Source organism: Ceratotherium simum, unplaced genomic scaffold (assembly GCF_057802395.1).
Source record: "Ceratotherium simum simum isolate JZ-2026a unplaced genomic scaffold, ASM5780239v1 HiC_scaffold_48, whole genome shotgun sequence".
NCBI lineage: Eukaryota > Metazoa > Chordata > Mammalia > Perissodactyla > Rhinocerotidae > Ceratotherium > Ceratotherium simum.
In genome coordinates, this window is record NW_028261264.1 from 12567 (window position 1) to 35793 (window position 23227).

Sequence of the window (23227 nt, forward strand, 5' to 3'; positions counted from 1 at the left end):
CTTGAAATACATTATATTATAAACCGTTGCTACCTCAATAATAAAATAGTTTCACTTTTTTTCAGTTTTATTAAAATGATATAATAGACATATCACATTTTATTATTCCAAGGTGTACAACATAATGATTTGATATATGTATATATTGCAAAATGATTACAACAACAAGTTTAGTTAACATCAAACACTTTACAAAGCTATAATTTTCTTTTCTTGTGAAAGGAACATTGAAGATCTGCTCTTTTAGCAAATTACAAATATACAATAGAGTATTGTTAACTATAGTCACCATGCTGTTCACTACATCTCCAGAACTTATTTATTTATAACTGGAAGTTTGTACCTTTGGATTATAATAAACTTTTTATCAGTTTATGTTTAAAGAGTGAAGGCCAAATTCACAGACATTGAGGGATCTCAACACTCTGTAAGCAGACAGAAGTACTAAGTCACTGGTTATAACATTTATTTAGGGTTTAAAAAAGAACCTTTAACATCCTAGTCACAAGTCTTGAGAATACTGTTTTAAGTTTTGGGTATGATAATCTACTCATCTCAGATTAAAGTTCTAAAACTCATTCCTACTGAATGAGAAATAAGCAAATCAAAATGAGAAAATTGTGACTCAAAGATATTGAGTGACTTTCCAATCAACAGAGTAATAAAGAGTGAATCTCAACATAAACATTGGATTCCCAACACCCAGCACATGTTCTCGCATCTTGCATATGTATTAGCTCTCAATCTGTAGTACCAACTGTATTAGAGTTTACCTACACATGAGAAACTTCTTCCTTTGAAACGCCCTTCTGAATGAATCTTTGACCTCTTTGTTTCTCAGGCTGTAGATGACGGGGTTCAACATGGGAACCACTGCTGTGTAGAACACAGAAACCACTTTATCAATGTCCAGGGAGAAACTAGAATTTGGATGGACATAGATAAAGAAGAGTGTCCCATAAAGGATGGAGACAACTGTCAGGTGTGAAGAGCAGGTGGAGAAGGCCTTGTGCTTCCCATCAGCAGAGTAAATCCTCAGAATAGAGAAGACAATGTAAATATAGGAGACCAAGATGATCACACCACTGAGTACTCCTAGAGCTCCAGCGAAGGTGAAAAGTACAAATTGATTGACCTGAGTATCTGCACATGCCAGGGACAGAACAGGAAGAAGGTCACAGAAGAAGTGATTGATGATATTGGGGCCACCGTAAGGCAGGCGAAAGGCAAAAGTTGTATGGGTCATGGCAATTAAAAGACCCGTGGTATAAGACCCTACCACCAGCTGCACACAGACCTGCTGGGACATAGTGAGCGTATACAACAACGGCTTACAGATGGCCATATACCCATCATATGCCATGGAAGCCAGGAGGAAACACTCAGCCACCTCAAACTGAAGAAAAAACATAACTGGGCAGCATAACCAAAGAAAGAGATGACTTTTTTCTCCACAAAGATGTCAGTCAACATCTTGGGACCAATGACAGAAGAGGAGCAGACATCCACAAAGGACAAGTGACTGAGAAAAAAGTACATGGGGGTGTGGAGTTGGGAGTCCATGCAAATGAGGGTGATCATCCCCAAGTTTCCCAGAAGACTGAGGAGATAAACCAAGAGAAATATCACAAAGAGGACAACCTGGTGATGGAAGTGATGTGTTAAGCCCATGAAAAAAAACTCAGTCACCAAAGTTTGATTTCCATAATCCATTTCTCTGATTTAATCTGTCCTAAGAGAAAAATGTTTCTTTGCAATCAATTCATAATTAAAGACTTCTTAATTTTAAATTTGCATTTAATTTCTATTTTTTTATATTAAAAATGATAGCCTGACTCCTAACTCTCCTGAGTTCTACTCCTGGCAGTCATGCTATCTATCTGCAAACTATTTGTGTGATACTGAGTAAGTCACTATAACTCACAGGGCTCTTCTGTTTTTTCCTTGGAAACAGGATTTTTGAATAGAATCACAGAATTTTAACCTAGAGGTGAACATTGGAGATTATCTAAGGCAAGTCCTCTAACTACACCAGGTTATATTTCTAAAAATATTTACTCTGAACCAAGGATATTCTAAGAAGGACTTCATTGAAAAAGGCACTATGAGAATTCAGTGAATTCAGACTGCTACCTATTCTGACTGCAGATTAAGGGTAAACAGGTGTTAGTCATGTGATGTCCTCCCCAGTTCCCTTAGATTCTACAGCAATGGTTAATGGAGTCGTCTAAAGTGTAGGCTCTGATGTCTGAAGAAGGAGGGCAAGCTGAGACAAGAGAAGCCAGAAGTTAGCAAAACCCTCAACAGCATGTCCTCTGCGAAATGCCTATCCTTCCTCTCATCAGTGGTGTATTTAGTCTACCTCCATCAAAGTTTAAGTCCACTGAAGAGACCAATTCTTAAATATTGAGTAGTATCGTGATTCAGTTAGTGTTATTAGGTGCTTGAGAGAGAAATAGAAATATTTTAAGGATGACAGGGGTACTCCTGGGCAATTATCCAAGAAAAATGAATAGTTATGTCCACACAAAAATCCTATATAATTTTGTTCATAGAAGTTTTTTATAATTCCAAATACATTCGAAATAACCAAATGTCTTACCATAGGTTAATGGTTAAAGAAACTGTGGTGTATCCACACCATGAAATCCTATTCAGTAATAGAAAGGAGCAAAATATGATACATGCAACAACTTGGCTGCATCCAAGGGTATTAGACTGAGTTGAAAAAAGTTAATCTCAAAAACACACAGCTCTATGATTCCATTTATAAAACATTCTAAAATGGCAAAATTATAGACATGGAGAACAGGTGAATGGTTGCCAGGGATTAGGAACGGTGGGAAGGAAGGTGATGGTGAGTCTGTAAAGGGGTAGCACAATGGAGATCTGTAGAGATGGAATAGCAGTGTTGGTTAATCAAATCTAAACTTGTGATAAAATTATATAGAAAGATATACACATCATACCAATGTCAATTTGGATTTGTTGTTGTACCGTAGTTACGTAAGAGGTAATAAATGTTGAGGAACGTGGCGTGAGGTATGTGGGACTTCTGTGTACTATCTTTGAAGCTTCCTGTTAACCTCTTCATTTATTTCAAAATAAGAAGTACTTTTAGAAGGAAATTAATAAGAAGAGAGAGGAGGGGATAGTGAGGACATAGCCAAAAAAAAAATAAAAACAAAAACAAGGAGGGATACATTTTGGACCTTGAAATAATCATAGTGATTCCAACAGCACAATCACACAAAAGTATCAATGCACTGTGCAGCAGGAAAAGTATCAACAGAAATCTAACAATATTATTTCCCGAAAAAAAAGCTTGAAAAGGATTTGCATAACAGGAAATTAATGAAATTAAAAGCCCCTGCCCTACTGTGGTCTCAAAGGCAATGGAACTTGAAAGAAAAGCCCTAGAGGGGTGGAATTTAAGATGAGTCAAAAAACTATACCTTAGTAGGTAAATGTTCCAATAATTTAATATTTTCTAAACATAAAATGCGTTACAGGTCATTTACATTTGTATTAGCTATTACTCAAGGAAGATGGACACAAAGTATTTTAAGTGTCACAAAATTATGTTATGAAAAAAATTTTATAAGGATTAAAATAAAATATACACATCTATCATCTCAACACTAATTGCCTCTGTGAACAAAGATGATGAAGTACATCCACCAGTGATAATTATTATGTTTTCCAAATATTGTATTCAACTTTAAATCTTGTGTGAAAACAACATGTTCTGACTGTGAAAATGCCTAGTACATTATTGTCCCCTGTATTAGAATCCAAAGATTCAAATACAGAAAACTCATGATCCCATGTATACGTGTGACTATGGGCATGAGAAGCATGAGAATTCCAGTCAGCTGATTCAGAGGATTGTTATCCACTTATAACACCCAATTTACATAAAGTGAAGGAATTAAGATCCAGAGAAGCCAATTGAAGGTTGTTAACTGGAACGTTTTCTGAGCCCATAAAACTCCCAGTACATTTAAATATCTCTATGCTAAACACAAAATTCAACCAAAATGTACATTCAAGTTAGGTCATTTATAGCAAAAGACACAGACTAAAAATACTATTTGTACCAAATTATTCTTCATGATAAGCTTAGAGATGATGTTCTCCTAGGCTCCTAACTTATTTTCCATATCTGGCCTGCTGAAGGCAATTGAGGTAGCCACTTAACTCACCTTTCTGAAGAAACATGCCCTGACTCTGCCTGCTTATGTCAAAGCGAATTCCAAAGTTAACATGGCCTGATATGAAAATGAATTACTCTACACGTGTAGACTTGTTATTCTTCTCAGCTTCTTCAGGTGTCTAGGAAGATAAACAATATAATTATATCATCTTGAAAGCTGAGCCTTCCAATAACACTTTCAAAAGGAGTTCATTGACTCAATTCTGCACAACACACAGCAGGGTTTTCCTAAAGGGCTGTTGTGTAAATTGGAGCCAACTCCCTCGAGGAAGCAGAAGCTCAGGAGATCAGGCCTGGAGAGAAGGTATAATAGTCATGTCATGAGAAAATAATTTGGGGACTTTGAGTCAAGTGTGATTGCACAAACTAATACCTCCCTCACTTTGGGACCACCCACGCACACTTTGAAATTCCAGTTTTGAGTCCTCAACTTCTGCATGATGAGCTCCAGCTCTTCACACTGTGCATAGTTGAGATTCTAAAACAGATTCCTGCTTCAGAGAATTACAATCAGACAGGGGGCCTGGGTACACAGAAGCACTGGGACTCCATGACTGGCCCAGGAACTACCAGGAGGGTGGAATCATTGTAAACAGAGAGTTTGGAAATAGTCTCTTGGACATGATGAATCTCAAAGGGAGGCTAAGATATAAGTAAATAAATACAAAGTGGACTGGATGTGTCTATGCTGCAATAAAAAGCCACGAATTTGGACAGCATCTTTGAGAGACAAAGGTGATCCATGTTGGCTGTTGAAAATTTCAAATTAAAAAGTTGGAAAAATATATTTGGGCCCAAATTCATAAATATTTTACCATTAGCCAAAGGAGTTTGGAGTTCTTTATTTATTTATTTATTTATTTATTTTTTGTGAGGAAGACCAGCCCTGAGCTAACATCCAATGCCAATCCTCCTCTTTTTTGCTGAGGAAGACTGGCCCTGGGCTAACATCGATGCCGACCTTCCTCTAGTTTGTATGAAATGCCGCCGCAGCATGGCTTAACAAGAGGTGCATCGGTGCCCGCCCGGGATCCAAACTGGCGAACTCTGGGCCGCGACCGAGCACGCCAAGACTAAACGGCTTGCGCCACCAGGCCAGCCCCCTGAACTTCTTTCTATAAACAATGAGGAGTCTTTCAAGATATTTTAAAAAAGTGATGATGTCTATTCACATAAAAGTTTCCACAGAACATTAATCTACTCACAGGAGATGTTCACTACATGCCAGGCATTCTTCCAAGTGCTTTGAGAGTATTAACTCATTTAAGCTTCATAAGAGCCCAATGAAGGGGGTTAGCAGAAATCCCTAGATTGTTCTACCTCTTGTCAAGTCACTCAGTCTGTGTTCTATTCTTAGAAAAAGCAAATCAAGATTCTACCTCAGAAGTTTCCTCTCTTTTCCTTCTGCTTATGGTGTATTTCTCCCCAGATATCTGCAAAATTTTCTTCTTCACTTCATTCGGATTTCTGCTAACATATCCTCTGATCGTAGAGGCCATCTCTAATTATCCTTTGTAAAAGATTATAGCTAACCCCACCCCAACACTCATTCTCTTTTTCTCTTTAGCCAGTTTTATTTTTCTTCAAAACTGTTACCATTACGTAACATTGAATTTTTATCGCATCCTACCACTCTATAAAAATGGGCATGGATTTTTTTAGTTTTTCTGCATTATATCCCCAACTTCCATTATAGTGCCTTAAAGAGTAAATGTTCAATGAATATTTTTAAACAAATGAAGAAATGGACAAGTAATTCTAAGAGTGTGGCTGCAGGTAGAAAAGTTAGGAAATTAATCTAATTTCTTTTAGGTGTTGGGTAATGAGAACTTTCTGTGGGAATGGCAAGGAATTAAGGTTATTTCTCTGAGAGATAACCCAAGGAATACCAAACTTGAGCAGACAGGATTTTTTCCTGGAATGGGAGAGAGAAGAATTGAGCCAAGGCTGAATTCTAAGTGTCAGACATCAGTGTCTGAGAAAACATTCATATATCTTCCTAGACCTCAGCTGGTTGGCTGGCCTGAGACATCTGCCCTTTTATGGCTTCTATAATTCATTTCCACCAAGATCATAAGTGACCCAAGAGACCGCAACTTGATCTCACCACACAGATCATTGGGCTTTAGAGATCCAAGTGCATTTCTACTACCGTTTCTACTGTATCTTTAGAGAATATGTGTATTTTATTTTGGCTCTGTTTGTGTTTGGCTCCAATTCTTCATTCCTTCCCTGGCCCTAGGTCATATGGTTGTTCCAGGAAGGTTGACACAGAGATGGGCCACTCAGATCTCATCAAGGAAGAACGTTCAGTCTAAAAACAAGGAGTGAAGTCATCAGACAGCCTTCAACTGTCAGCTATTTCAGGGTCAGCCTCAGCTGCAAAAAGCCACCTTCCCCAAGGTCATGCCATTCCAGGAACAGACCCCATCAGGTGACTGAGTAGGCAGGAATATAATGCTTGGCAATTTGCCTTAACCTATGAACACTCTGACACTAGTTGCTCTACAATTTCACCACATTGGCATAGGTTCTGTTAAGTTGGCTTCACAGTTTTACTTCTTTTTCTCCCCAGTCTAACTTATTTCCACTTTGTTCACAGGTGTTGATCCCTGATAAACATCTTACAATTCAAACTCTGTCTCCTTGTCTGCTTCTGGAGAAGCCAGCCTTCAATAGCTGGTACCATCAGTAGTCTGAGAGAGCAGGTGAAAAGGTAGGATTGGAGCTGAATCAGCCACCATCAAAGTGACAATGAGAACAACATAACTAGTTATGGGTAGAGTTCAGACATCTCTCAATGGAAGATAGTAGTCCAATTGTTATAATTTTCAATAGGCTGAATTGGGAGGATATACTAGTGGAGGGGTTGCACTAATAGTGAAAGTAAAATGTATCAGGTAGTTGAGACATATGAATGTAATAGTAGCTATCAGGAAAATGGAGTTGGATGGCTACTGATAAGCCATTGATGATCTACAATAGAGGGAGAATAACTAGCAATTCAAGACAAGTGTGAAAGCCAAGGGGCCTCTTTGGTTACATAAGATGAAATTCTCATCTTCATTGTATGTGAGGTGGGTAAAGACCAAGGAACAAACTCAAGATGTAATATTAATAGTGTCTGAACTTCAAAGATAGTTAAGTGGCCAAACAAGCCAAGTCTATTATGCCAAGGGATGGTCCTGGGACCCTAACACTTGAGATAGAGATATCTGAGTGGGCGGCACTGAAAATATTGATTCCTCAGGACCATCTAAGCCTGCAGACATGGCCTGCCTCTCGTCACTAAGAAGTAGTATTCCTCCAAGCTATAAGAAAATGTAGAAGTCTCTCTCTTTAGGACAATATACCTTCTCTTCAGAGAACTCTCTCACCTTCTCAGGCCACTGCACTTATAATTGAGGTTAAGTTATAGTAAACCCAAATAGGAGGTCCTGGATTTGACAAGGCTGTGAAAACCGTATCCCCCCAAAGAATCTGCAAGTACTAGCTAGTTGTATTAGGGGACAAGGGTGTTTGTGTAGCCCTGGTTTCTGAGAGTGCTTGGTCAAGTGGATCACAACATAAAATTGAAAGAGGAAAGACTTTTACTTGTGAAGGTTATCTCAAGATAGAGGCATTAACATCCAGACAAGGACCCTAGGAGATGATTTAATTCTCTATTTGAATGGATGTGTGGAAAGAATGATGACTTATGTTGACCAAATCACTACAGTAGACAGTGTAGAAATGGATTAAGAGATTCAGGGACATGGGAAATCTAGAATTTACAACTGGAAGACCTTTAAGATGACTATTTTCCAAAGGATGGCCCAGAGGGTACATGATTTATAAAGATCATAGAAATATACTGGTCAGAAGGGCACTGCTAGCACTAACAATGATTAGTGGTAGCTCTCCTCTCCAGACTAGGCCTGGCTGTAGGAGACAGTGTTACAGAACTACAAAGCTAGGTGAGAACCATGGGGATAATAGGACCCCAGACGAAAGATGCCAGTGGGTGTTGCTGAACCACCAGAAGAAGGGAATGGATGATTGAACCGAAAGAATATAAATCTTGTATTATTCCATTTTCTCCTAGTATTTACTTGAAATGTGACAATATCCTTCACTATTTTTCTGCCACCACAGCTATAATAAGGAATTCGCAGTCACATTTCTAATTAATAAAATGTTCCATTATGTTTGATATCTGATAGGGTAATTCTCCCTTCATAGTCATCATTCCAATTGTTCTTGGCTGGTGTGAATTTCCTATACAAGAAGACTGAAAACACTTGAAATGCCAATTTACCATAAATTCCCAAAATATGCATCTATCTGTTTCTAGATAGTCCTTTCTATTACATTGATTTTTTTGTCTATCCTACTAGCATGGCAACTAGTGTCATGATAAGAAATTTAGTTTTATAGTAGAGAATATATTCTCTCACTCACCACACTTTTACAATTCTTGTTTCTGAAATTTGTGATCACTGGAACTTAACAGGTATGAAGTATGAGGCCTAGAATTCAAGAAGTCAAAGAATTCAAGTAGCACAATGTCAGGGCTGTGAAGTCTGGAAATACCAGAGATTTCTTGGTCTAAATGACCATTCAAATGCTGGACATAATAACTTATTGATGAAAAGCCAGGTAGTCTTGGAAGGTTGATCCAGAAAACCTTTCCTTTTGCCTGCCTTGTTGTCACAGCAATGAAGGTGACAGAAGTGGAAGGAGAATGCATAAATGCTTAAGAGGAAATGGTAAGTTATACTTGACTCTATATGTCACATTTGTATTCATTCATTCAATGCATAAATACTTACTGATTACCCATGACAGATCAGGTAGTGTTCTAGGTGCTTGGGATACATTAGTGAACAAAACAGTTAAAGAAAAAAAAAAACCTTTGACATGACTAAAATCTCAGCATCACTGCCATGGCAATATTTTAGCCTCCATGTGTGACCGATGTGTCATCCTGTGTATCATAATTGAGAAAAGCCTCTTCAAGTCACACTATCAGCCTCCTAGGAAACAGGACAGCTAAACTATTCATCAACAATCACATGAGCTTGTTTGGGTCCTGGTCAAAGGGCTAGATTAGACAAATGTTGTAGCCTGGGTCCTCCTGTATTGGCACTTAGAATAGGCCCCACTCCTCTTTCTTGAAAAATTATTATCTGTCTCAATAAAGTAAAGAGTCTATAACTAAGTCTAATATTCTACATTTATGACCATTCTGTGCACTCTAAGAAAATAGTTGGCCGGCCCAGTGGCGTAGTGGTTAAGTGCGCCTGCTCCGCTTGGGCAGCCCGGGGTTTGTAGGTTTGGATCCTGGGCGTGCACTGACGGACCGCTTGTCAAGCCATGCTGAGGCAGAGTCCCATATAAAGTAGAGGAAGATAGGCACGGATGTTAGCCCAAGGCCAATCTCCTAATCAAAAAGGGGAAGATTGGCATCGGATGTTAGCTCAGGGCTAATCTTCCTCACAACAACAGCAAAAAAGAAAATAGAAAGACTTAAGTATGGCCCTGATAGAAAAGAAAGCAAAAAACTCATTTAAAAGCTGAATAAAAGTATTAACCAGTTCTTCCTAGACATATCCAGTCTACAAAGCCACATGCACTAAAGCAAACAGCCATAGGATGCAAGTGAATTTCCTGAGGAGGAGGCCAGCTTTGATGAAGAAGGAACCCATTATAAAAATGAAGGAGTTGACATTTAATAATGGATCATTTAGTAAGAAACCATGGGCCCTAGCAAGTAGACATGAAATGGGAAAAAAAAAACAGTTCTTTTACAAAATGATGCTAGATGCTGTAACATGAAGAAGGAAAATGGGGCCAATTATTTCTGCTATTTGAGGAGGACTCAACTTAGATGTGATCTATTCCCTCCAAAATCAAGGGCAATCTGCATAATCTCTCATATGTTGATCTCATAAAAAAACAAGAAGGGAAGGGAGCAGGAAGGAATAGAAGTAAGAAGAGGAAGAGGAAAATTAATGAAAAGGAAGGAGAGAAGAACAAACAGTTTGGGGAGGGGATGGCCATAGCCAGCATTTTGAAAAGTAGAAGAAAGAGCAAATATCCTTAGTTTCAAAATCCTACGTAGTAACAGCGTAACCAATTAGTGCCAACCATAGCTAGAGGAGTAGAAATAAAAATTGTCAAGAACATATGTAGACTGTAAACTAGAAGCAATTACAGACAGAGAGAATGAGAAATGATAACCCTAGGAAGCAATCATCTCCATGAGGAATGATGTGGGTCTTAAATCACTATGGGTTAAAAAATCATCAGTGAGCAGAAGACTAATGAAAGAAATTTATCCAGAGAAAACTAGAAAAGAAATATACCCCTATAGCACATCTCTTTCCTGTTTGTTAGGAGAGATTGTATTTATGACTTAAGGCCATTATATGTATTATATTTGTTTTATTCACTCACTCATTTAATTTTTTTCCCTGAAAACTTACCTTGCGTCAGCTACTGTTATAATGTGTTATGTATTAATTTGTGTACAAAACACACATGATGCTCATTCCCTTGCAATTTTCCATCTAGGGCTTCTAATTTATTGTTTATAAAGGGTTAAAATATCATTCCACCTTTTGTGCTCAATCATTTTTGTCAAAACTTGTGTTATCATTATAAAGTACTGAGTTGAAAAGCCTTCCAGGTAATCGAACTCAAGGGAGAAATTTCCTAGGAGGGTAAACTGGAAAACTGGGGATATCATTGCTAGGGTGCTCTTTTTTGTTTGTTTCTTTTTTGGCCAGTATATGAAATATTTATAGGAGTTTGGACACATTATGTAAAATCATAGAACTTGAGAGAAGAAAGTAATTTAGATGGCATTGAGTTCGTTATACTCATTTTACTAATTAAGACATTGAGAACCAGAAATGGTATAGGATTTATATGCTCTTAATCATCTTGATAATTGGAGGAGACAAGCTTTAAACTGACATCTCTTTAGACCAAGTCCAGTCAGTTCTCTTCTTAATCCACACTTTAGCTGCTCCACCTGTACAATGGCAGGAGCTGTCCTCTGAATTACCTACTCAGCAGGAAATTGTTCCTAACAAATGTCTTCCTAAATGCATCTTTTATGTCTGTGTTCCTCAGGCTGTAAATGAGAGGGTTCAACATGGGAATTAATGTGGTATAGAATGCTTAAACTACTTTATTAATGTCCTGAGATGAGCTTGACTTGGCCTGTATGTAAATAAAGAAAAGAGTACCATACAAGATGGCCACAGCAGACAATTGTGAAGAGCAGGTAGAGAAAGGTCTTCACTTCCATCAGCAGACTGAATATTCAATATGGTTTTGAAGATATGAATATAGGAGACCAGGATGATCAGGGCACTGGGTATTCCTATTAATCCAGCCATGATGAAAAGAACGAACTTATTGTTCTGAGTGTCAGCACATGCCAAGGAGAGAAGAGGGAGATGTCACAGAAAAGTGATTGACCACATGTGGACCACAGAAGGGTAAGTGAAAAGTGAAGGTCTCATGGGTAATGGCACATAGAATGCTCATGGCATAGGGTTCCACCACCAGCTGCACACAGACCCGCTGGGACATGAGGATTGTGTACAACAAAGAGTTGCAGATGGCTATGTACCCATCACACTTCCCCTGCAGAGATTTTACAGTCTATAGATCCTATCATTGATAAGGCCGACTTGCTTATCAATATTTGAATCTTTCTTTCATAGCACCTATAAGTTGTTTATACTAGCTCGTTATAATTAATCCATAACTTTCAATCAATTTACAAAATTTAACTTAAAGGAGCCACGTTTTCTGACTGCAATACAATACAGTTTAAAATTAATATTTAAAAGGTAAAAAATATATTTTTAGCTTTAAAATTAAAAACATAAAATTTAAAAATAACCTTAAATTATTTTTAGTATTCAAATAGAAAATTAAAAATTTAACTTTGGATTATCTATATAATGTGCCACAATAGGAATAATTAACGTCACTAAATATAAATTAAAAGGAAAACAACACTCAGATGAATAACGCAAATATTAAATTCCATTATTATTAAACAGGTACCAAAAAACAAGTAGTTATTACTAGGCACTTGAGAAAAAACAGTGACTTCAGCCTGTAGGGAAGCTGAATTTGCCACTCCAAAATATGCCTCTTTGGCATAAGGATTATCTTGAGCTTGTTTATTTTAAGAAATAGTAGACACAGGAGAAGCTCTGAAAACCTAGTAGAAGTTACCCTATTGCAGGAGACATTTGTAAGGTAAATCTCCATTTGTAAGGGTGTCCCCCTCTCAGTACTGGAAGAGGAGGATGACTAAATCTCTAGAAACTCTTATCAATGGAGAAGGCATGGACTTAAATCTGCATAAGACCATGCCCCTGTTTACTGTGCTTTTCCTGGTAATCTCTCATCACTGGCCCCCAATATCTTCTTTTGTCTTTAGTTGGTGATGATATTTAAGGTAGTGGCTTGGGTCATTTTGGGGAGTTACTCAGTTTTCCTGGCTATCTCCCATGTATATAGGAGGTATAAATGTTATTAAACTTCTTTTTGTTTTTTTCCCATTTATCTGTTTTTTATCATAGGGAGATCTCAGTCAAGAATTTAAGAGGATAGAGGAAAAATTATTTTTCCTCCCCCACAAACCTAATAAGGTAGGGGAAATAGAATGATAAAACTTAGATAACAATTAATAAATTAGAAAGCAAAAAAATATTGACCAACATTTATTCCAAAAAGAGAAAAGAGCCAACATTTCATGAGTCAAAGAAGAAAGAAAGAAAAAGAAATCTAGTGACAAGAGATTCTCACATATTGAAGTATATGGGGTAACTATTTGGGCTCAAAACTGATTCGGCTTGAACTAAAAGCCTGACTTATGGCTTATGAAACATACATCGTACATCTGCTTAACCATTAAAGCAAAGAACACACTCTCTTAAAGTAAGAATGCATACTTCCCCTTCTACGCCCTATTGGTAACGCCCAGATTAGTCCCTTTCCTGACATCAGAGTCACTTTGACCTGCTAATTTGCAACTGGATACCTCTTTGAAATATTGATGAAAACGTATCCTGGGTGTGTTTAATGTAGGTTCTTTGTTCTAAAAAGATATAAGACTGTACTGAAAACCATGCTTCTCCAGAACACTTTCTAAAGCCTTTCCAGGTTATAATCCTCACTCTGGCTCAAGTAAACTCACCTTATTTCTCTTATCTATAGAATGGTTATTGGTTATTTTGCATCGACACTAGAATAGTCCGAGAGAAAGAGAAAAAATATATACGAAGCACAGTTTAAACTCTAATGAGCTAAGGAATGAAACTATATCATCATTAACTCAAAAGAGATTTAAAATTCCTGATCAGACTTTGGTTTCTGACATCACAATAAATGGTACAAGAATAGCCCTGAAATCATAAACAACATTAAATGTAAACAAAATGGTTTCAATGTTGGGAAAATATTGAGCAAGAAAAACTTGTTCCTGGTAATTTTGCAATCACCATGCCTATTGAGGTGGCATTTAGTTGAAAATTACCAATAGTCTCTCATTTGGCTTACCTATCAAGGTTACCTATTGTCAAATAGGTTGATGCTGACTTTTTAATCTCCAAATGACCCTGTCTTAGCAGCATTAAATTTTTGATGACTAGAAGAATTGATACTGGACACCTACTCAGCTTCTTTACCTGTCACACAAGAGGAGCCATATAAAACTGAATGCCAAGTTTATGGCAAGGAAGGAGTTTTTATTTCAGGTGGTGCCAGCCGGGAGACGAGAGTTTTCACATTTGTCCAGTATCCCCGAAAGTTGGGAGACAAAGGGTTTTAAAGATTGTGAGGAATGTAGCTGCTTGTAGGGAGGGGGAGCCTGTGGCTTTGCTGGTCAGCGCTTTCCCATCAGCCTGTGTTTGGCCTTGTGAGGCTGCTAGCAGGGAGGAGGATGGCAAGATAAGGGTGGGTGTCCTTCAACAGTCTCTGACTCCATGGTGGGTGGTGGACTCTGGCGCCAGGAAGCCAAGGAGCTGAGGTCTGAGAAGCTTTAGCTTCTTGATATCAGTTTCGCTATAACAAACCTCAAGAACTGGAAATTAGCCAAAGCTTCAGTGTGATCCCAGCTTGAGGCCATCTGGGCTTTTAACAATTTGTAACTCCTATCTGCCTTGTGAAGTTCAGGGACACATAGGTTTAAAAAACCAATATTAACATATGAATGTAACTTAGAGAAGAGGATGAGTGTTTTTGGTTTTAACCCCATATATTCTGGGTTTAATGTAGAGGAACTGACATCAGGGCCAGTATCAATTTCCCACCCATTTTATGTTCATTCCTCAATCTTGAGGGATTTGGGGCTATGCTACTTCCTGCTGAAATGGGGTGTAGGTCCAGGTTAGAGGAGTGAGACTGTTTAGCACTTATTTGGAAATATTTTTTGTTCCCAGTTTTAGGTTGACATTTTGTATTATCAGAACTTTTGTACAGTGTTTAAAAGTTTGGAACAACATGTAAAGGCACATTAAGTATCTGACCACAAGGATAAGAAGGATAGACAACCAAAATTTTAACAGTCCCTGATAAATAGACTTAATCCCTTGGGGAATCTAAGAAAACAGTCCTGAAAACCAGTCTGGATTGCTACCTCTGGGAATGAGAAGAATTTAGGTTCTAAGAAAACAAGACCTCTGACAATTAACAGAACTAGGATCTAATATCCACAAATGTATACTACAGTTTCTGTTGAAACATAATTTTTCTCTCTAAAATCACCTCATTTTTACCAAAGATAGCCAAATTAAGACTCATTGCTTTGTAAAATAAGTCTAGTTTTAATAAACTTGGCCCAATTATTTACATAAGTACAGCAAGAATAGCAACTAATCATACAGGCTCTTTTAAATCTGCTTTGCTAGAACTTTTTATAAGGAATCTCTGAACTTCTAAGGCCTGTCAAGGCCAGAAAAGCCAAGCCAAGGACTTGTCATCAGACTTGCCTGTAATACCTACAGATTTGGGTGAATTCTTCGCTTCTTTTGAGGTTCCCCAAAGTATTGAGGTTCCAGGCACCTGCCAGATAAGTGATCTTCCTTACTTATCTGTAAGGTTGCTGTTTGGGAATGCTGTAAACAAGGTACCAGGCCAATATTTCCAGGTGGCTTTATTCCATAAACTCCAATCTTTATTCCTCAAAAGCTATCTGGTCATATCTGAACCTGTATATGTTTTTTCTCAAATATGCTGTTTCAGTCAAAGCTTTGGTAATATAACCAATGTTTCTAATTGTGTCCTGCTATAAGGAGAACAGATTTTTATTGAACTTATGTAAATAACTATATTGCCATGAAATAAGAACATTCACTTACTGAGAGTTTCCAAATTCTGGAGGGATCATGTAGGGAGAAAAAATAAATGCCTGAATTCTGCTTACTGTTATAAGTTCTGCTTACTGCTAATTGCTATAAGTCATGGTTCCTTAAGAGAAAAGAGAAAAAGCTTTTCTTAAACCTGGAAAAAAAGAACATTAAAAAAAATCAGAAATATTTTAAACAAAAATTTATATAAATTATAATTATCCTTATCAGTTTGTTCAGTCCCATGCAACTGATTCTTGATTTTAATCCTCTGTTAGCAGTTTCATGAAGTCATCAGTTTCTCAGTCAGAATTCTGTAATTTCTTGCCCAGTTCAGTTTTATGATCTGTAAGTTTATCAGAAAACTGTACTTCAGAGTGTCAGTCTTTTCCATGAGTTTTTCTGAAGATGAAACATATTTTGCAAAAGCATCTAGAGTAAAACAATAACTGTCTGTAAACAACAAAAGATTAAAAAAAATGACATTTGACAAAGAAACTTGGTTATTTCCGTGAGCTGCGAGACTTTAAGATAACCATAATTATGACTGATAACCAGGACTGATCAGAATTTTAGGAATGTTATACAATTTTAAATCACCTATATTGATAATATTTACCAACATAATATCGTAGGTTTCATGAAGCAACATTTAGCTGTCCATTTAAACAAGGTGACAATTAAAGAGCCAACTTGACCTTGCACAAAATTCCTGAGGGTTTTACTTCTACAAACCTTCTGTCACTTACTTTTTTGTTTTGTTTTGTTTTGTTTTGGTTTTGAGGAAGATCAGCCCTGAGCTAACATCCGTGCTAATCCTCCTCTTTTTGTTGAGAAGATCGGCTCTGAGCTAACATCTATTGCCAATCCTCCTCCTTTATTTCCTCCCCCTCAAAGCCCCAGTAGATAGTTGTATGTCATAGTTGCACATCCTTCTAGTTGCTGTATGTGGGACGTGACCTCAGCATGGCCCGACAAGTGGTGTGTTGGTGCACACCCGGATCCGAACCTGGGCCGCCAGTAGCGGAGTGCGCGCACTTAACCGCTAAGCCACGGGGCCAGTCCTGTCACTTACTTTTGATGACAAATTTTGTAACAGAGTTAACGTGTCTGCAACATAGCCAATGTTGATAACTCTGAAAACATTTATTTCAATTAAACTAACAAACTTAGCCTTTTGTTTATCAAAGATCATTTTATATCATGTTAACTTGAAAGACATCTGGGCTAGCTCTATTACATTCAGAAATAACTTATGAAAGTGTTTACTCCAAGCCAATTAAATAGAGCTCCCTTAGAAACTGTACCTACCGGAGGCAGACAAATATGTATAGAGACATATAACCACAGAGATCTTCAAAACTTTAACCAGGTCTAAGGTACAAAACTCAGAAGAATAGTTAGACCTAAACTATTTTTCTAGCAGTTGGATATGCTCAGATGGCCAAAATTATTGACTAAAGATTTTTTTTCCTTTTATTGTAAGAACTTTTACAGCTGTTTTTTAAATATTTGTCTATTTTAGAAGTTTCTGTATATTAATCAAATATTCCATCCCATTGTGAGAGGTTTTGAATTCTCTCTTCTAAGGGTGACACTTAAGGTGGACTCATGTAATATATACCAAATTCATATATTGAAGTCCTAACCCCTGTACCTCAGAATGTGAATGTATTTGGAAATAAGGTATTTGTGAAGGTAATTAAGTTAAAATGAGGTCTTAGGGTGGCCCCTAATCCAACATCACTGGTATCTTTATAAGAAGAAGATATTAGGACATCGACACTCAAAAGAGAAAAGGACAAGTGAAGACACAGGGGGAAGACTGCCATCTACAAGCCAAGGAGCAAGGCCTCAGAAGAAATCAACCCTGCCATTGCCTCACACTTCTACATTCTTCAACAGTGAGAAATAAACTTCCATTTTTTAAGCCACTAGTCTGATACTTTGTTATGTTAGCAGTGACAAAATAACAGAATCTGTATCAGCACATTTGTACATATGTGTGTATATGTTTGTGTGTGTATATCTGAGGATGAATTAAGTAAGAAGGAAATAGATGACACAATTTTTCCTCATGTGTGGAAACTGTGTAGGTGGAGGTATGACTATGATCTTTATCTAAAAATGTCTAAGAAGAATAGAAAGACACTAATAAACTAAAACAAAACATTTTTATCATAACTTCTTGATATGCAGACAATGAACATCACTCAATTTATTTCAATTTAATGGTTAGTGTGTAAAATATATTTTATTGATACACCTAATTTTACCAAACAATCTATTCATTGCCTCTTTTACATCTTTGTTCCTTAAACTGTAGATGATGGGATTCAGCACGGGAATCACAATGCTGTAAAATGTTGACACTATCATGTCATTGTCCAAAGAGTAGCTGGAACTTGGTCTCACATACATGCAGAAGACTGTTCCATAATAAATTGACACTCCAGTTAGGTGAGAACCACATGTAGAAAAGACTTTTCGTCTCCCTTCAGGGGAGTGCATCCTCAGAATGGCCAAGAGAATGAAACCATAGGAGATCAGCACAATCAGAATAGTGACTATCTCAATAACGCCTGTAAAGTAGGAGACTAGAAGCTGGTTTGTGTGCATGTCAGAACAAGAAATGGTGAGGACAGGAGGGATGTCACAAAAGACATGTTTAATTTCATTAGATGCACAGAAGCTTAGGCTAAATGCAGCCCCTGTGTGCATTGAAGCATTCAAAATGCCACAAAGAGGGGGCCGGCCAGGTGGCACAAGCAGTTAAGTGTGTGTGCTCTGCTGCGGCGGCCCAGGGTTCACTGGTTCGGATCCTGGGTGTGCACTGACGCACCACTTGGCAAGCCATGCTGTGGCAGCGTCCCATATAAAGTGGAGGAAGATGGGCATGGATGTTAGCCCAGGGCCAGTCTTCCTCAGCAAAAAAAAAAAAAAAAAAAGAGGAGGATTGGCAGATGTTAGCACAGGGCTGATCTTCCTCACAAAAAAAAAAATTGCCACAAAGATAGGAAGCAATAATGAGTGGCACATAGACCCTGGGTGACATGTTAACTGAATATAGCAGAGGGTTGTAGATTGCTACATAGCGATCATATGCCATTGCAGCCAAGAGAAAGCATTCTGTGGTCCCAAAAGTAACAAAGAGAAACATCTGGGTGGCACATCCAGGGAATGAAATGGCTTTATTTTCCAATAGGGAATTGACCAACATTTTTGGGGTCACAACTGAGGAAGAGCAGGCATCCAAGGATGATAACACACTAAGAAAATAGTACATAGGGTTGTGGAGCCAGGAATCCCCAGTGACCAATACAACCAGTTCCAAATTTCCCATCAGAGTAAACAGGTAAATTGCCAGAAATAGGCAGAATAAGATGGTTTGCAGTTCAAGCTTGTCTGTGAAGCCCTTCAGTACAAATACAGTAACTTCAGTGACATTCTTCATGTTGACACTTCATATTGAACAAACTTGAAGATATTTATAAAATTATAATACATATTGCTATGACAAAAATTAGCAACATTGTGACTCAGGGAAAGTGAACTACGTGCTCATATTTACGTCTTGGCAATGCATAGTTTCCCAGCCGCATTTCAGGAGACAGTAACAAGACGATGGGTCAAAGGTTGATGCCCGTCACTACAGAATCAAATGGAAGATTTGAGTTTTAACTCACTGGCTCAACTCATGTCATTTCTAAAATCATCAAGTCAAATGGTTAATTTAACCTGAGTAAACTTTCTATTGTATTCAGAATTCACTAAATTATATGACTTATAAAGCCCTACAGAGCTTTAAGGTTTTGATGTTTCCTCCACATTTCTATGACTTTTTTGGACTTCTCTCATTATCTTGAATAATAATCTTCCAATGAGCTCAAAATATATACTTTATTCATTTAAACCACAAACTTGATAATTTGAACAGAGTAAAAGTAGAATGAATTTGATTGACTATAAATCTATCTGCTAGATTCTGCAAGAGAGATATTGTCATTTTACATGATTATAGTTTGCCATATTTACTGACCTGTTGCAATATAAAATGGCTTATATTGCCAGGATGAGGACTTCAGTTCTCAGAGAAGTTAATGCTAACCCAGTGTCAGAGCTATGACTTAAAAGTATGTCTCACATCTTAAGATTTTTTATTTAGTGTCAAAACATATATTTTTTTCTTAAGGAATTATTTTAAACCAGAGACTAAATAACTTTATTTAGTAAATATTGACATGTAGTACATTATTCCAGAACCATTTACTGTTTTATTATTGAGTAAATCATTACCATTGCTATTTTGAACCAGAAGATAATTGGGGCACATTCCCCTTGGGGCATCTCCCATGGGTTTTATCAACAGTTGAGTAAGTGGATATAAACAATTTAAATTAATCATATTCATGGTGTGTCTAAACCTGCCTTTGCTGTTCCACAGGTAGGAGAATATTTCAGATCATTTGTGGAATATTTTAGGAGGTGGGACCTAAATATCAAGGTCAAATATGTTACAAAATCCTCAGTAATAACCCTTTTAGTTGTTGCGTTGCATGGGTGAATAGAATGTATTCATCACAATCTGATTTATGCAGAGTCTAAGAATTGAAAAATATTGCTTTCTGAAATAAAACATAGAAAATATCGAATTTATGTTTGTAGAAGTAATAAGAGTGCTCCAAGTAGAGTGTATGTTTTCATTTTCCTGATGAAAGAAGACAGAGTAGTTCAAAGTAAAACAATCAGGAAATTTACCAATAGAAGGCAAGAAAACATTTGACCAATTCAACTATCTGGGGGCTTATATTTTGATATAATGGGAAAAATAATCAGTAATTCTTTTAAGTTTATTTTCCTAGCTATGTAATGTAGAAGCCACTTCGGATTACTACTTATTTCATAATATTTCTCTAGCCTTAATGGCTTAAAAACATCCAAATACATCAAAGATCAAGTTTTGTTTTGTTTCAATGGTGGGTGTAGGGGTGAGTCAGTTGCGGAATGAAACTTTGGTATAATAAGAAGCAGTAAAAACTGGTGAAAAGTGCATGAACCATGAGGGAGACCTAGGCTGGAATCTTGGTCTGGCACTTATTAGCTGTGAGAGTCGCTATACAGGTGAAATAAAAAACAAATGTGAGCAGAAGTCCATGCCTACAGCTCCACAAGTGGCTGTTGTTATTTCTCTCCTCCTTTGCGAACTTAGTGTTTCAATACTGAGCCCAAGATATTTGGGGTATTCTGCCTACGATTAAAGTTATAATTTTGGAAGTGGCTTTACGTAAATTATAAAATTATAATTCCATATTATTAAATTCTTCAAGAATCATAGTTTTCTCTTTATAACTTTGAGTCCTTTCAATATGTACTAATATCAATTTAGTTATGCCCATCTAACAGAAATGATAGCTTTAGGAGAAATTTAACTAAATGTTTAGCATTGTTTTTTCATTATCTTGTTTATCCAAAGAAAAATTAATTCCACTGCGGTGTCGCAAATGGTATTGTGGCGATGTGTGTGTGTCTTTTTGTTTTGTTTTTTATTAACAGATTAGACAATACACAAAACTCCTTTATCCTGTAATCCAGACACTTGAAGAGTGCACAGAGGAAAAATCATAATCACAGTATAATACATTGCATTTAATCTGATAAAAAAATGTTTAAGGACGTATTAATAATCACAAAATATTTATTACATGTACTAAAAGAATGAAATATCTAGTTCAAGGCTCTGGTCAACTGTGATTTTCAGTGATTTGGTTATAACGTTAATGTTGTGACCCAATATTTGCTAATTTTAAAAAACAAATACACGATGACAAAAGTTCAATTATAAGGACACCCTAAATTTATACCAAAAATTGACATATTTAAAGGAAATACTTTATTTATTTGTTTTTCTCTTGTGAGGAAGATCAGCCCTGAGCTAACATCCATGCTAATCCTCCTCTTTTTGCTGAGAAAGACCGGCTCTGAGCTAACATCCATTGCCAATCCTCCTCCTTTTTTTTCCCCCCAGTAGATAGTTGTACATCATAGTTGCACATCCTTCTAGTTGCTGTATGTGGGACGCGGCCTCAGCATGGCCGGAGAAGCGGTGCGTTGGTGCGCGCCTGGGATCAGAACCCGGGTCACCAGCAGCGGAGCGCGCGCACTTAACAGCCAAGCCACGGGGCCGGCCCCATAAAGGACATACTTTAAATATTCATTGTTTCACATATTTAATTTATCTGCTTGGCTTTGTGTTATTGTGTCTGCTTTCTTATTTAAATTTATTGCTATTTGAAAGAGGAGTCAACTTGGGAAGGAAAGCCTAATCTCACATGTGGCTTTTAATTATGGAGCTGAGTGAGGAGCACAAACTTTTAGATTCCAAATCCTGTGTAATTTTCTTTCTACCACATTACCATTGACCTGATGGCAAGAATTGTATTGGGCTTGAACTTTTTCTTGTGACTCCTAATTGCATTAAAACACATTGATTTCACTATATTCATCAAAGTTTGTTTTTGGTTTCTTTTATTTCTATTTCTATCTTATCTCCATAAACTCTTGTCTGAATCTCCCACTGGTTATTATTCACGTCATCCCTCCCCTTGGCATTTTTAAAATAAGAAAGATGTATTGGGGGTTTTCCAATCAATTCATTAAGAATTTTTCTAATGAAATGATACATTTAAAAGTGTCTTATAGTATTAGACCCACTCAAAAATATTCAGTTAATTAGAGTAAGTGGTTTGAATACCCTAACTTGTTTTGCTGTAGCTTTTATTTCCAATACATAGGACTCACCGTACATTATGCCTTCTCTGATGTCTTGAGTGAGTATTTCTTGTTCTCCCTGACTTTAACCTTTCCAATAATTCTATGAAAATATTTTCTCCTGATATTGACAGTTCCTCTAGGGAATCCTGACTTTGTCTTTCCCAGAAGATTGTTGGTCTGTGCTTTCTTCTCTTTACATTACTATTTCCAATCCAAATGACTCTTTCTCCTACTCGTGGGTTCCAAGTCAGTGTATTGAAGCTGGAGCTTGACTTGCATCATGAATTTAAATAGTGTACAGAATATTATTTGCAGCGGATTATACGCCCTCAAGACTGACAAATTTTCTATGGGTGGATACATTAAAAATAAAATAAATAGCTGTAATAAATAACTAGACTAAAATCTATCCTCCAGCTAGTATTACATTTTGGGCTAATAATGGAACTTTGAATTCAGGTTCAGCTAACACTGTGACTCCTAATTTGATTAACCATGGGACTATGCAGGAATGATTTTTTCTGTATGTTCTAGCATTAAATTTTTGCTATTTTTTTTTTTGCTCAAATGCAAACTCTTATGTCTAGGTGCAAAGATTCTTTTCTGTTGTTATATTTTTAATTACTGATCTTTATGAACTTATTTGTTACTTTTAGATAATAGTTACCTAGTTTTTATTTCACTGAATCAAAATCTACACTATTTAATCAAATGTAATACTCTAATAGGCAAATCATATTTTTTTAAAATTTTTCCTATAATTCTCTCATTTTTACCACAGGATTTTGAGAAAGTATAAAAACACAGATTATCAAGAATTTACCTTTCCCAAAACAATGCAAATGACCAAATATTTACCTAAAAAGGACAAAATAATGCTAAA

At 36.9% G+C, this 23227-nt stretch overlaps 1 protein-coding gene and 2 pseudogenes across 1 annotated transcript; all 3 read right to left on the bottom strand.

Moving 5' to 3' along the window:
• Positions 1-769: 769 nt before the first annotated feature.
• On the bottom strand, positions 770-1713 carry LOC147911179 (olfactory receptor 5G25-like; annotated as a pseudogene).
• Positions 1714-11263: 9550 nt separating this feature from the next.
• Positions 11264-16768, bottom strand: LOC147911180 (olfactory receptor-like protein HbT3; annotated as a pseudogene).
• A 1040-nt stretch (positions 16769-17808) lies between these two features.
• Positions 17809-19027, bottom strand: LOC147911181 (olfactory receptor 5T2-like). The gene is made up of 2 exons (XM_087428441.1): positions 18576-19027; positions 17809-18307 (listed from the first exon to the last, which is right to left on the bottom strand). The coding sequence occupies exons 1-2, from the start codon at positions 19025-19027 to the stop codon at positions 17809-17811; spliced, it is 951 nt and encodes a 316-aa protein (XP_087284567.1).
• Between the last annotated feature and the right edge of the window lie 4200 nt (positions 19028-23227).

Bases quoted from the DNA above. Each gene is read 5' to 3' on its own strand.
- LOC147911181 (XM_087428441.1), bottom strand. From the start codon at position 19,027: ATGAAGAATGTCACTGAAGTTACTGTATTTGTACTGAAGGGCTTCACA. The intron at 18,308-18,575 runs TTTTTTTTTTTG...TCTTTGTGGCAT, and splicing joins GCTTCCTATCTTTGTGGCAA to TTTGAATGCTTCAATGCACA.